General features: G+C 57.0%; 1 protein-coding gene across 1 annotated transcript in view; it reads left to right on the top strand.

The window, feature by feature from the left end:
* The window catches only part of KCNC1 (potassium voltage-gated channel subfamily C member 1), a gene marked incomplete at both ends in the record, with an annotated part of 42,313 nt that extends 33,766 nt beyond the window's left edge, over nucleotides 1-8,547 (top strand). Inside the window, 2 exons of the mRNA XM_082660247.1 lie at nucleotides 6,320-6,508; nucleotides 8,483-8,547. Coding sequence (XP_082516373.1) covers nucleotides 6,320-6,508; nucleotides 8,483-8,547 — 254 coding nt within the window. The remainder of the gene's footprint in view (nucleotides 1-6,319; nucleotides 6,509-8,482) is intronic.
* Nucleotides 8,548-14,718: the final 6,171 nt, after the last annotated feature.

Genomic DNA, 14,718 nt, shown 5'->3' on the forward strand with positions numbered 1-14,718 from the left:
TGGGAGACGCCTCTTGCCCTCCGTACGTAACAAGCTTACTTACCCCACAGCATGCGGAACCAACTCATCTTCCACCACCACTCTAGAGTTTAGCGTTTATCTTTAGGAACCTGTTGGAGTGACTCTAGCTTTCACGTTGTCTGTTTGGGTTGATGGTCAAGTGGGAGTTTCCGGTGGCCTTCTGATGGGAGCGGCTGGTGAGCGAAGGACTAGAGGGGGCCACCACCCGGCAGCTTAGATGAAAGCGCTACAGACCAGCAAACAACCTCCCACCCAGAGTTCTCCCCGTTTCCGGCGGTAGGGACTGCAGCAGCAATACATGACATCCCAACCAGTGTACGACCACTTTCCCATGAATTCAGTGGGGGTCAGGGAGGGGGGGAGGGGGGCCATGAAACAATACTAGTCACCGTGGGATATATTCTAATATTCCATGGCTAGTGGTTCGTTATGGGACTATCTCAGTTTTATGAGAACCTGCACATAGCACATAAAGTTGATCATGGGGCTCTGGTCCGAAGATATAAAGCCCATAGTCTACCTCTACCCATGGAATACCATCGACTTATTCTGTGGACACAGGGATTTGAAGGCAATGAACGACCCAGAGAAGAATGACAACACCAAGCTAAGAAGGAGTGCCGGGGCGAGGAAGGCTGAGTCAGTGATAGGTGGCGTTTAGTCTACAGAAGACACCCGTGTGCCCAGGGCAGGCAGGGGGGCTGTAGGCTAGCTCAGCCCTAGAGGAGCAAGTGCCGCCTGGCCTGGGTGGCCTCCCCCAGTGGGTGATTGACTCTCCCCCGATGGCCCCCACCCCCATCCTACTCCTGATCTGGCTTCATCCCACAGCTACGCTGCCCAGAGCAGTACCCCCAAGGCCCACTTCTCTGTCCGTGGGAACTTTCCAGCCCCTTCGCCTGGCCCCGTACCCCTCCCCACTCCCTGGGATTGCTGTAGGCACCTGAGAGGAACGTGGCTAGTGTTCTGGGCTGGGCCAGGGACTGGGCAGGGGTCTCAGAGGCTGGAACAGGGGGACCTGGCGGCGGGGGCGGGCTGGACTCCCCAGCCAAGGTGTGGCTCCTGCTTAGCAAGGCAGGCACGGGCCGAGGAAAGCCCCTGCCCCCCCTCCTGCTCTGGGTTAGCTGTAGCCCTTCTCTTCGACCTCAGGAGCCGCCATCATGGCAAGGAAAATTCCTGGGGCCCTAGGGGAGGGTCTGGGTGGGCCTAGCCCCCCAGCTTCACTCCAGGCCCCAGCAGGAAGAGCTCAGCCTGAGTGGCATCACCATGGCGCTCCTTGGCCCTCTTCCACACCCTCCCAACGCTGAATCTTTCGGGATCGGTGCCTCAAATATAGGTGCCCCAGGCCCACCTGTCAAGGATCCCTGATTCACTCCAGTCAGGCGCAAATTCTTCAGTACTCCCAGACAATGCCAGTGTTCTCCATGTGCTGAGGGCGTGCATGCACGCACACACATACATACATACATGCACACACACCTACACATGCATGCACATGCACACACACGCGGAGTGCAGATGTGTGTGTGCTGGCAGGTACACTGGCCAGTCACAGGACACAAGCCCTCTTGCCGTGCCGCAGCAGGCCTGGAAAGCCTGTGCACTCCTGTTGGAGGCCCTGGGCCCCGTAGCCATGGCAGCCCTGCTCCTGGGAACCTCCTCGCTGCAGCCCCAGGTCTCAGGGATCCAGAGTGTCCTGGCTCGCACGGTCTCTATGGCTGAGGAGGTACTTGGGGCCCTTCCGAGCCTGCCCTCTGGAGCCCAGATGCCCAACTCCACCTACCTTTCTCCCTCCCATCCCCAAACTCTGCCCCGCCCCCTTTCCGAGTTCTCACGCTCCGGAGGGTGCTGTCTTGAGATCCCAGACCCCTCTGAGCCGCATACCTCACCAGAACACTCCTCCCTCTGAAAGCTGGTGTGTGAGACCCAGGTTATCACCAAGAGGGTGTGTGGTCCTTAGGGGGTGTCTCCTCAACCCGGCACCCCTGAGTCCCTTTCCATTTGCCTCCTTTCCTGCTTGCAGCTATGGTCCTAGATGGGCGTGGGGTTTGGGTGAGTCGGTGAGTGAGTGTGGGGGAGGCAAGAGGTGAGGAAGGCAAATGTGGGGGAGACCGGACCCTGCAGGAATGGAGAGGTGAGATGCAGCCCCCCCGGGCCTTTCCAGTCTCATTCCACACCCAAGGGCAGTCAAGTGGCCTCAGTGAGGGCTGGGCTTCACCAATTCCACTTTTAGAACCTGGGTTGGGGCCAAGTGCAACGTGCTGGGCTCTAAGGGCACCCCCTACCTCCAGGGCTAGATCCCTGGGACTCAGGCAAGCCATCCCAGTCATGTCAGCAGCACCCTCCCCTCACCTCCACCTCTTGGTCTCTCCTGAAACCTCAGGTCTGTGTGTCTGTGAGGGATGATCTGGTCTCCTCTGTACCATGGCTGGCATGGCGTCAGTGTTCGGGGGATTCGTCTTGGCAGGGGTTGGAGGGCCTCACGGGGGAATGCCAGGAGGGCGCCCCTATGGTCAGGGACTGCCTAGGACTGACAGCCCAGGAGAAGCTGCTCCTCTCCCAGAAGGGGGGTCCCTCCCCCATCTGCAGTCGGGGCCCAGACCACCTCCTCTGGGCAGTTCGGAGTGCTCCCTCTGTCCTGCCATGTGCATTCACATGTGTCTCGTCCATCCCTGCTTCTGTGATGTGGGTTGGTCCTCTGGGGTGCTGCGTCTGGGGCTGCAGGGTCCCACCATAGGTGAGCAGCGAGGGGGCTGGCACGGGGGATGGGTGGTGGCCAGGCCCCCCTTCCTGCCCATGAGCACATAGAGCAGCAGTGAGGTCCCGAAAAGCCCCTGCCTGGGCCCCCTGGGAGCTACCACTGCAGCCTCTGGGTTCTGCCCTGAGTCCAAAGCGCCCCTGGCCCCAGCCCTCCACCCCTCCCCTCCTGGGCCAGGAGTGGTATAGCCCCCAGGGCAGGGGAGGTGGCGGGGATTGGGACCACAGTGACCAGGAAGGGTGTGGGCAGGGCCCCTCCAAGCGGGCTGACCGAGTTTCTGCTCGGAGGCAGGACCAGGGTGGGCAGCGGGAGCCCTGAGTGGGGTCGGTGTGGCCCCCAGGCAGGCGAAGGGGGAAGGAGCGGAGAAATGAGGGGCTCTGAGGGCCAGGCCTGGGTGTTCTTTTCTGTGTTGTTCACATGCTCTCTCTTTCTCTCTCTCCACTAATCATGTTTCTCTCTCTCTCTCCTCGTTTTGTTGCATGACTTGTGCCGGTTCTCGTGATTGTACTCTGCTCGTGTCTCTCACAGACTGTCCCCAGTTAGCCTGGGACTTTTTCCCCGAGCCCCAGGCTGGGCAGCCCCCTCGGGGCTAAACCCGAGGAAATTCCCAGCCACCCCTCCCACCCCGCCCCAGCCCTGCGTGCGCCCCTGGCGCGCCTGCTGCTGGTGTGAACAGTAAGTACCTCGGCGGTGCCTGGAGACCAGGGCACAGAAGCCAGCGTGCTGGCTCAGGGCCGGACATCGGGTTCTCCTTGCTCCAAAGTTTAAAAAAAAATGACCCTCTCGCGGACGCTCATCTCTCAGCCCATTTCAAAGCCTGGAAACCATCTTCGTGAGATGCTGCCCATGCTGCCATTTCATCATCACAGGCCCTCGGGTCTAGTGGGGGCCAAGGGGCCCTGGGCCAGGGGACGCAGGGCTCCCAGCCTCCTGGGGAGCAGCTGGGAGCCGAGGGGCCTGGTGGCCATCTCATCTAAAGGACGGGGTGGGGGCAGGAGGGTGGGGAGTCTTGGGTGGGCTGGCACCTCTGGTCTTTTCCATGGCTTTCCCAGGTTTGGAGAGCTGGCCCCCCTTGGGTGGTCTCTCTTCCAGCCCCCCTCTGGAGTTGGGAAGGGAGAATGTTCCCAGTTTCTGAGAGATCACCGAACTGCAGATTAGCCAGCAGCCCAGGGAGCCTGGCTCCTTCACAGAGAGGGACATAAACACTCCCCCCCCGACCAGCCCTCAGGCACAGCCCCTTCTCAAAGGCCATGGTTGGGAGAAGAAGCAGGCTCCAGGGAGGGAAGGTGTCCAGTTCACATCCACCCAGGGATCCCTGATGGCTGCCCCCTGGCCGGACCCCTACAGGAAACCAGCCTCAACTCTGGGTCCTCTAAATGCTGTGGGAGCTGGCTGCCCCAGGGGCACAGTGTTGGGGGGCAGAGTCCGATGAGGGGTCTCAGGCTCCACCACCTACCTCTGACCCACCCCTGGGTAAGCCCTGCAGGCTATAGATACCTCCACTGACAGACGACAGCCAGTAGAGAGACAGCAAGTCCTGGCTCCCCTCCCAGACGGAGACGCTGCCTGGTAGGACTCGCTGTTTTCCCCTTGAGGAAACTGTGTGCAGGGTACTGTGGGCCCCAACTTCTGCCCCCTCATCTACAACCTCCTCCCTTAAACTTCCCTGCCCTCTCCCCAGAGACCCTTGGGAGGGAAGACGGGACCAGCCAGACTGGGAGGCAGAACCGGGCTTGTCTGTGCGCACACGTGTGTGCCCTCAGACACACCCCAAGTGCTAGGCAGCCCCCAGACCCCAGAGAGGCCCCAGCCCCAGTCACGTGGTATCAGAGTTACCTTGGTAACTGGCCTTTCTGGTTCAGAGTAAATTGGGGAGTGAAGCCCCTGGGATTTGTCAAGAAACGCACTGTACGTGAAATGCTTTGCCATCTTGTACGACAGACTTTTTTTTTAAGTTCCAAAATTATGATGGGATTTTTTTTTTTTTGGATTTGCTTTACGAATAAACCTGATTGGTCCATTTCTCTTTTGACTGCCTGCCTCTTTGTAGTGACATGGTATGTACACGGGCCGTGATCCCACCCACGGGCACGCTGAGTGTGTGCACACGGAGAAGGATCACTTCTGCGTGTAGTTACATGATGTGAACAGGGTCATGGAAGAGGGTCAAATCGGGTGGAGACTGTCTCCAGCTTTTTGCCCCTCTTTAGTCTTTCAGAGGGCCTCCCCGTGTGGTCACGCCCCTGTGGGGTCTGTCTTCCCTTGAGGCTGTCACCCTAGAGGAAGTATTTGAGGAAACCACAGTGCCCACCCTGGAGACCGAGTCGGCGCCACCTTGGCCAGGAGAGTCTGCTTAGAGAGCAGAGAGCGTGGGGCAGGCTCAGTCCCCGAGAGTGATGGGTGGGGACAGAGGCCAACGGAGCTACCTCTGCCAGCTCCAGAGGCTGTCACGGCGCTGCTCCTGGACTTGGGAGAGGGAGAGCTCCCTGCTCTGGCCACGCTTCACCCTCACCAGATGTGCCCCAAACTTCCTCCCAGCTTCCTTCTCAGGCTACTGCAGAGGCCAAGGCTCGTCTTTCCCACCCGAGTCCATCAGCCACTGTTGTCTTTACACATCCATTTGCTCTGCTTTGCGGGGGATGCTGCCGAGAGGAGACAGAGGAATGGGAGCCCCTCCCAAATCCTGGCCGCTGTCACTGCCTCATGCCTACATTCCTGTTGCACCTGTGCAAGCTGACTAGGACTGCTTGGGGCAGAGCGGGGTGGAAGACACTGGCTTGGTCTGTGTGGCGATCAGAGTGGACTGAGTGACCAGCTTAAGTCTGTGTGGGGATGGAGCAGATTGAGTGGTCATACTGGGTCTGCATGGGGGACCAGGAGACTGTGTGACCAGGCCTAGTCTGTACGGGGGATGGAGCATACAGAGTGACCAGATTGGGTCCATATGGGGGGATTGAGTGATCAGATAGGGCGTGGAGGGGGACAGTGTGAAGCGAGTGACCAGAGGGGATCCAAATGGGGCCTGGTGTAGAGCCGATCGACAGGGTCTGGATGGGGCCAGGGATGCCTGAGCAGCCGGCTTGGATGTGGACGGGAGGCAGCAGGGCTCTGGTTGGCAGCGGAGGGGTCAGAAAAGGCTGCCTCTCTGAACAGGAGTGTTTTTGCATGTCTGTCTGTCTTCTCCCTGAGCTCTGTGTCTGGCCCTCTACCCATGACTGCATCCACACCATCCTGTCTCATCGGCCCCGCCTTGGACCTGGGGCCCGGCCCCCAGCACTGCGCTTGCTGGGCCCATCACCAACTCATCTTTTTGCGAACTTTGAGCAAACCCAGGAACCCTCCTCCCCAGCACTGTGGGCAGCCCAAGGGCTGCCTGAATGAGCCGGGGACCCCCAGCCTTGTGCCTCCCTCCATGGCCTGCTCGCTTTTCCATCCTCAGTTACCGGCTGCCCTTTGCCGATGCCCTACTTCTGGCCTGTTCCCCCCCCCCCCCCCACTAAACAGTTTTCAGTGTCTCAATAGCTTCTGCTTATATGTTTGAAGATTCCAAACTGAATGGGGAGGTGGCGAAGGCCGCGCTGGCGAACGAAGACTGCCCCCACATAGACCAGGCCCTCACTCCCGATGAGGGCCTGCCCTTTACGCGCTCGGGCACCCGCGAGAGATACGGACCCTGCTTCCTCTTATCAACCGGGGAGTACGCGTGCCCACCTGGTGGAGGAGTGAGAAAGGGTATGTAGAGGAGGCTGCCTGGCACCCCTGAAGATGGGTGGGCGGGGCGGCGGGCAAGGGGCGCTGAGGGGCCAGCAGGCACACTGAGGGGGGCAAGGAGCCCCAGGGTCGGCCCCCGGAGGTCTGAGTCCCAATGTTGTAAGTGAGATGGCAGGCTGGCGGAGAGAACCGGAGGTCCAGGCAGCTGTGGGTTGGAACTGAGCTGAGGGGTAGGAAGGGACTTGGGGACAGGCTGGACAACTACAGCCCCCAAGGCAGAGGGGTACCCGGGGATGTGGGAGGAGCCTCAACTCCCCCAGGCTGCTCTGGCAGATGGCAGGTCAGGCCCCAAAAGTAAAGTGATCTCCCCTGTCCCGTGGTTGAGGCGGGCGACGGGGTGGGCCTGGTCTGACCAGGACCCTGTGGGCTTAGCCAACCAAGATCCATGTTCTGAAAGTGGCATCCTTTAAAGAGAATCCACAGACCAGTGGGAGGGGAGGCATGAAGAGAAAGGTAGCTTCAGGGCTTGGAGGTGAGGCCAGTGTCCTTGCAGAGGTAAGGTATGTGCCAGTCAGAATACTGCTAGTGGCAGACAGAGAACTTGCCAAGAGAAGGTGGTTACGGAGGACTCTGAGCAACCCCTTCTGTCCCCAGCGCCCATGAGCCATGGCCCTGGGTGTGGTCAGCGCCCCCTTGTGGTTGGTGAAGGCTGAGCCCCGTGGCGGTCTCTGCTCAAAGTCTCCTTGGATCGGACCCTTATCTTAGGCTGACCCCCTGGGGAAAAGGCTTCCACTAGCGCTTGAGCATGGGCTGCGGAGAGGCTTGGGGTGGGAGCCCAGCGCACCTTAGCTCCATGCTCCAGGCATTGGCCAGGGCCTGGAAGGCAGAGGAAGCCATCCTCGGCACAGCGGACTGGCTGGGCGGCTCATGCATGTTGGGAAGCAGCTCACAGGCTCACACGGGGTGCATGCTGACCGGGGTGAGCAGGCTGGGCCAGATAGTTGGTTTTTTAGAGCAACAGTTGGTGTAGCCGGTGGCCATTCACAACTGCTCCAGTATTTGAAATGGTTCAACAATATGCAAGGAGAAAGCATAGAACGCAAAATAAAGGGCAAACCCAGAAGAGGAGAGGCAGCCCACAGGGAGACAGGGGAAGTCCTTCTGGTCACTGATGCTTAGTGTGCTCACCTGATCCAGGCTGGTCCCTGCTTCCTTGCCCGGCCTGGAGGTCCCTCGGACCCCAGTGCGGCATACCACCCCCCGCATGGTGCTGCATGGCAAGAGGGCTGCTGGCCCCGGGGGCGGGCCCCATCCTTGGCCTTCCATGGATAGGCCTGATGCTCCCCTTCACAACTGGCTTTTTCCCAAGTGGAGGCTCTAGAAAGCCAGGAACTGGGCAGCCCAGGGGGTTTCAGGGGATGGCAGGTAGACCATTCCCAGTGGCTGTGCTCTGCCCGGTAAGGTCTCGTGGGCTGCCTGTCTCCTTCATCTTGAATGTTGGATTAATCTGTGTGGCCTAAAAGAGCAGACAGGAGAGACTCTTTACTGGGCTTCCAGAAGCCCAGGCTGTGTGGGACAGAAGCAGCCTGTAGTGACCAGGGAGTCCAGTGGCAACCACTGTCCACAGGTGGTACCCACTCCGCAGTCCCACAGAGGTACCAAGGGTGAAGTGCCCCACCAGCATCAACCCGGCCCCGCTCTCATGGAGTCATGACGGCCGCCGAGGACTTGCTTTTCTCAGGATGATTCCAGGCCGTAAGCCATGTGCAGGGTAGAGAAGAGTTAGGAGCTTAACCCGTTCCCCCAGGAGGGAGAGAAAGAGGCGTGCTAGGCTGGCTCACTGCATGGGAGAAGCAAGCCAGCTGGAGAAGAATCTGCCTGCCTCTGCATGCGGCTGTTCTGTCTGTCCTCCTCCTTCCGTAAATACTAAGTACCAAGCGGGATGGGAAAGCCAAGAAGAGAAGCTCAAGTGTTAATTGTATTCTTTACATACAGATCTTTGCAAAGAAAGCCCTGTCATTGCTAAGTATATGCCGACAGAGGCTGTGAGAGTGACTTGACCAGGCGGCTTGGCCCAGGACACTGGTGGCTATTAAGCATCTGGGTGGACCTGCAGCCCCTCCTCACCCTCGGACAGAGTAAATTCACGCCATGCAGGTTTGCCGGACGAGTCCGAGTGGCCCAGGCCTTGTACTAGGACGGACGTAGCTTTTCTACGGCCAAATGGTAACTGACTGTAGAGGATTTGTTTTCCTTCTTTTCATTTTTTAAAAATTTTATTTTATTCGGGGAAGGGGTGGGATGGAAGGGTTCCTTAGCATGGCTTGCATGAAGTTCAACAGAAAAACCCAGCAATCCAAACCCACCAATCCCCTGCAACTGTATGATTACCCTAAACCACGACAACAACGAAGAGAAACAAGCAAGAGTCCTCTATTTTCTTTCAAAGCGCTTTCCTTTTATACATGTTGTTGGAGCCAAACTGTAAATGGCATTTGGTAGAAACCTGTACGTTTTGGGGGCGAATGGAGCGGGGGGCGGGGAGGGGTGGAGATGGGGAACGGATTGCTTCCCTTTTTGTACACGAGATTGAAATGGAGAGTAAAGGTTCCCACAAGGGCAGTCGGTCAGTCATCGGTCATATTGACCTCACCTTCATAGTTCATCTCTCACGCGGAAACTGAGAACTTTGCTCCAGATAGAATTGTGGAAACACACTGCCGCCTTCTTCCCTCTGTTTGGCATGCTTGCGACCCAGCGGACGTCTCCCCAAGACCCCTGACAGCGGCTAGTCTAGGTTGATTCGATCATCTTAGCGGTGTGTAGATTCAGTGCGACCAACTTTCATAACAAATTGTTCATAGTAGATAATCAACACCTTATGGATTTTCCAAGTGTTCCTTCAGAGCACCAAAAAGATCAGGACCGCGGGAGGGCTGGTCCTCCTCCACCTTTATTAAGGCACAACCCGGCATTGTATGCAATTTAGTACTTCAGAGTAAGAAAACTGCATGCCCAATGTTATGCAAAGCGATTCTAGCATGAAATAAATTTTGTATCACGGTTTCTGTATAGTCTAAAGCAGATTTGTTTTCCTGAAGCAATCGGAGGTTTGCAGAGACACACTTCTGCATCTCGAATAAATATAGTATTTCCCCAACAGAAACAGAGGACAGTAGCTTGGCTTTGGTCTGATTCTAAAATTAGTGGTGGGGTAAGGGGTGGGGAAGGATGATATTTTTGAAAAACACATGCTTGAGATGAAAAAAAATGCAACATCTCAAGCTCTCACTGCAGCTCGCAACATTTCCTGGAAAGAGAGCAATGCTGCTTTAGTTCAACACCCTCCCCTCCCTGGGCCCTGGCCCTCAATAATAAACAGCTGACATTGGAGATGAAGCATGGATTTGGGTTTTTATTGCCTTTGGCAGTGTCGCGATTCAGTTCTGGGCCCCTGGTCAGGCCCTCTGTGGCTGGGCTGGGGTGAGCCTGAGCCCGGGCTCCTCTGATCTCAGGGACCCACCCAAGGTGCTGGCTGTCCTCTCACTGGGGGAAAGCCAGGACTGCCACCTGCCCCCCAACCTGCAGATCCTGTTGGGTGGGGAGAGGGAGGCAGCTCTCAGAAGGAATCGGTCAAAAATGGCACTAAGATGAGCCCATCCTCTAGGGGGTTCACCAATACGGAAACTTCTCCGTGGATCCATGCCATATTCATGACTCCTTGAGTCTGGTTTTGTCGGAGCTCCCAGCTCCCGCCCCCGCCACTGCCCCTCATGCAGACCATGGTCACCTCCCTCCTAGGGCCATTCTTGAATCTGATGGAGCCAGAGGCAGGGGTCTGACTGGTCCCTTGCCGGGCCCAGTCTGGTGGTCACCTCATCACACACCCCTCCCTCAGCCTGAGGCATCTTGGAAAGGGTGGAGCCCTCTCCTAGGGATGCTGATTTGCTTGGGTTGTTCACTTGGCTTTGGCTGGGGGTAGAGTGGGGGACTGGAGTTCCAATTCTTTTCCTATCCATTCGAGAATCTCCGGTGGAAAGTCCCTAATGGTCATGGCACCCCACCTCTGAGCATTTTACAGATAAGGAACTGAGGCCCAGAGGGGAGGGATCTGACCAGGGCCACAAACAAATGGGGGTCAGTTTCCCCTGGATTTCCGTTCCCTGATGCCTCCCAGCATGGCCAAGACAACGATCATATGGGTGGGTGGGAGGCTGAAGGTGGGTGTCGCATTCTCACCCAATAGTTTCTCACCCCTCTAAGCATTTACCTCACCAATGTGGGGCGGGGATCAGTGGAGCAGTGAGCATGGCAAGGCCTCTGCCCACGGGTTATGCAGCCGCAGAGCTGCCAGACCCACACCACGTATGTAACAGCCATTCATAAGCATCAGGATGTAGAAGCCAGGTAGCCTCTGCGGCTGCAGGGAGGGCACAGTTCCCTCTCGCCCTGGAGGAGGTGCCTCTGGTGGACTCAAGTGGGACTTGACACGTGGCCGTTTGGAATAGGGGTTTTCAGGGACACAGCAGCTAATGGGGAACAGGGATTAACATACATTGAGCTTCTGCCATGTGCAGGGCATCTGAGACAAGTGGTCTGATGATGACCCACAGTAATTCAACAAGCTCATCTTAGAGGCAAGAGAACAGGCGCAGAGAAGTAAACGGCTCAAAGCCACACAGCCAATGAATGATGAAGCCAAGATTTTAACCCAGGTGGTCTGACTCCAGAGCTCAGGTGAAGCTGTCTCAAGCTAATTGAGGCCTTGCTGGGGCTGGAGATGGAATTGATTGGAACACTGGTCCTGAATCCCAGGGCCCTCAGGCCATGGGTATGACCGAAGGCCCACTGACACACTGCTCTGAGCCTTCCACGCACACATCTGACCACCTCAATTTTCTGCACAAACACCTGTTGCCCTAAGAATGAAGTCAGAGCTCCTTAAATTGGCTAGCAAGGCCCCCCGGCTCTCCTCTCCCAACTCTCACCTCTCCGTGCTCTGGCCGCTGGGAAATTCGAACCCTGCCGCAGTTATACGTGTGCCCCTTAGGACCTGGAACCCCATCCCATTTCCTGACTCACTGTCTACCTCCCAACTTCAATTTCTCACTAAGTCACTTCACTCAGAAGTGGTGGATGGTGATGGAGGGCTTTACTCTGAGCCCCAGGCCTGGATTCACCGTTCTCAAGCACAGCCTCATCGAATTTTGGCCTGATGGTCCACTGGGACCGAAGGTGGTAGGGCGTCAAAGGAAGCCGGGGTGCCTGCAAGGGGAGACTGTGTGTGGTAGGTTAGGATGTAAACATCCTGCTCACGCCTGGTACGTGGCTGCCCTTCGACAATCACTGCAGGGGCTGCGGGCCCAAGACCTATGAGCACACGATGGGGTCTCACTCCCCTCTCCTTTTCCCTTCCCTCGTTCTCATGGGGTGCGGCGGTGGCGGGGTGAGGGATATGAAGGCCAATCAACTTAGTCTATAGGGAAAAAAAGTCATTCTTAGAAATGAGTGGGCATTTTCTCATTAGCTAATCACTGTCAAATGGTTGTGCTATCCACAGCGTAGTTATCAAACATCTGTAAGAGATGAAAGCAGAGGATGGGTAGGGGTGAGGGGATCGCAGAACCCACTCGTTTAGCCTCCTCACCTATGGTGACCCTAACATGCTTATTGGGTACTTTCTCTGTCCCAGGACCTGTCCTTAATGAAGGGATTCCAGAATTGACCAAGACCTGGTCCCTTGCTCTTGAAGAGCTCAGAATCTAGCAGAAATGAGGGGCTTGGACATCTACAAGTCTGAGAATAACCAGTAGGGTTCAAAGGGTCCAGAAAAGAGTCTGGGAGACACTGTCAACAGACCCTCACCCCGCTGGTGCTTTCAGGCACTCATCAATCTGGCCAGTGAACTGATGCAGAGAAGCCCGTCCGTCACTGTTGGGGAGGGAGAAATGGAGGAACTGGAGGGAACTGGACAGTCTGTGGTGCCATCCGGTGCCAAGAGCCATTCACTCTTGCATGCATGGATTAGCTGGGTTCCACATGCTTCTAAGAAGGGTCTGGCTCAGGTTCCGTGCAAGGCTCCGAGATTTAGGGCTGAGGCACCACCCCACCCTGTTTTAGGCTGGGAAGGAGCCCCGAGACACTTTCTTGTGCCCATAGGGAAGCCTTGGGAGGGGCATTAGAGCTCAGCAGCAGAGGACTTGGGATTTGGGTTTCTCCCAGCAAGTGCTGAAAGAGGTAGGGGGAACTCTGCACGGCCGTGCAGCGCGAGTGTGCGCTCCTCGGGAGTGTAAACCCTGTCTGGGAGGCATGGGCCTGAGGACTTACCCACATGGGATGGCCTTCCAGTGCAGACCACCCGGTCTGTAGGACAGTGGGTGGTGGCCAGTAATGGTGGACTTGCTCCACTCTGGGTCATCTCTGGGCCATCCAATTACTCCATCTCTGAAGGCTGGGTCACCTTGGCCAGACCAGCTCAGAGTGCACAGAGATGTCCTTCCTTCCATTCTGCAAGGGCTTTAGAGCTGTACTGGCCTCTGCTGGTTCTGGGAGGTGGGGGGGACAAAGGGCTTTGCTGGCCAGGGCAGCGATGTTTCTAGGGTACGATACTGGGGGCAGGACTCCACGTGCTGGTGTTCAAGGTCAGCCAGTGGCCGTGGGTGGTCTCTAGGTGCAGGCCTGGGGAGCTCAGGATGGCCCTAATCCCCAGTTTCCTGAGTCGAACCCCCACTGGTCCCAGGGCCACCCCTTGTCTGCCCTCCTTGTCTGGCTCGAGGCCCTGGATGGGTCACCTCCCAATCAGGACCCTGCGCCAGGAGTGAGGTGTATGGCCTTGACATGGTCCCTTCCCCTTTTTAGGCCTCTGTTTTCCCACATGAACAATGAAAACGTTGGATAAGATCAGTGGTTTTAAAACTTTCTCAAGGACCCCTTTGTCAAGTGAACTCTTACGTGAAGCCTGTTACACAGTGTAGATTGAAATGAGGCTACTGTGAATAAGGTGGGGGGGGGACCCAGACCTCTGTCTACTTGGCCTTCGTTTCCCCACAGCCCACAAGGTGGCCACTGAGTTCTCAGGAGAATGCTGTCAGTCTCAGGAGACTGCTAGGGTTCTAGAATGCAGTTTGACGGCCACTAGGCTAGAAGGTCATTACAGGTCCTCCAGCTGTGGTGTCCTGGGGTTTCATAACATCCTCAAGCCCTTGGAGCCTAGTGCTCCCAGATCTAAACGCTCTCCTGAGTCACAGGGAGGTGGTGTGGGACACGCCACAACCCTGGCTGGCTAGCTGGAGACACTGCCACTCAGTCCTCTGGGGAAAGCCACTTTCTGAGGCCCTCTGGCCAAAGGCCTGCTGCCAGCCACAGCAGAGAGAAAGCTGCTATGTCCGCCAGAGCCATAGCTGCCACCCGGGGAAGCCTGAGGCCTGGGGTCTGGCCTGCTCCCCATTTCATGTGAGGGCCCTCCTCCTGCAGAGGCCAGGACCTGGGGGCAGATGTCAGGGGTCAGGGTCTTTCCCTGCAGAACCCCCTTCCCACGCTGTGTCTGTCCCTCACCCGAAACTACAGCTTGGCAATTACAGTCACACAGACTAGCTCCAGAGTCCTTCCTGGCTCAGATGAAGACATTGATCTTAGGAGTTTCATTGGTTCTAGATTCCTTTGTTTGTCCCATGGATCTCCTCTGCCCGGTCTTTCCAGAAGTTTTGTCTCTTCCTCCACTTACTCATCTATACTTCCTCCACCCCCCACCCTCCCTCCAGAGCCTTCTCCCTTAGTCCTGGTCACCAAGACAAGAACTCCTTCCTGTCCAAGTAACCAGCCACCTGATCAGGGTTCCTCGATATCCTTGAACCAGCAAACTACATGCTCTGGGTGCTGAGAATGAGATCCCAGGAGAGGCTTGTGGCTGCCCTAAGCATGGCCTATAGGAACCTTTGTCTTGCTGAATCAAAGCCTGCTGGGGCAAAACAACCACTGGGGACAGAGCTGGGCTTTCTGTCCTCACCAGCTAGGGACAGGCTGGAGCCTCCCTCTGCTTCCCATGTCCTTGGGTGAGGACTGAACCCTCATTCTCACATGCTGGGCAGAAAGGATGTCCATTCCTTGAGCCCAGACACGGGGCTCCTATCGTTCCCGTCTGGTCAGCCCACCCAGAGTGCCTCCTGAATCCTTCGCAGGCCAACACCGCAACCTGACAAAGCATTTCTCTGGGGACACTTTGGGTGGGTAAA

The sequence above is a fragment of the Grampus griseus genome (assembly GCF_964374135.1).
Source record: "Grampus griseus genome assembly, chromosome: 8".
NCBI lineage: Eukaryota > Metazoa > Chordata > Mammalia > Artiodactyla > Delphinidae > Grampus > Grampus griseus.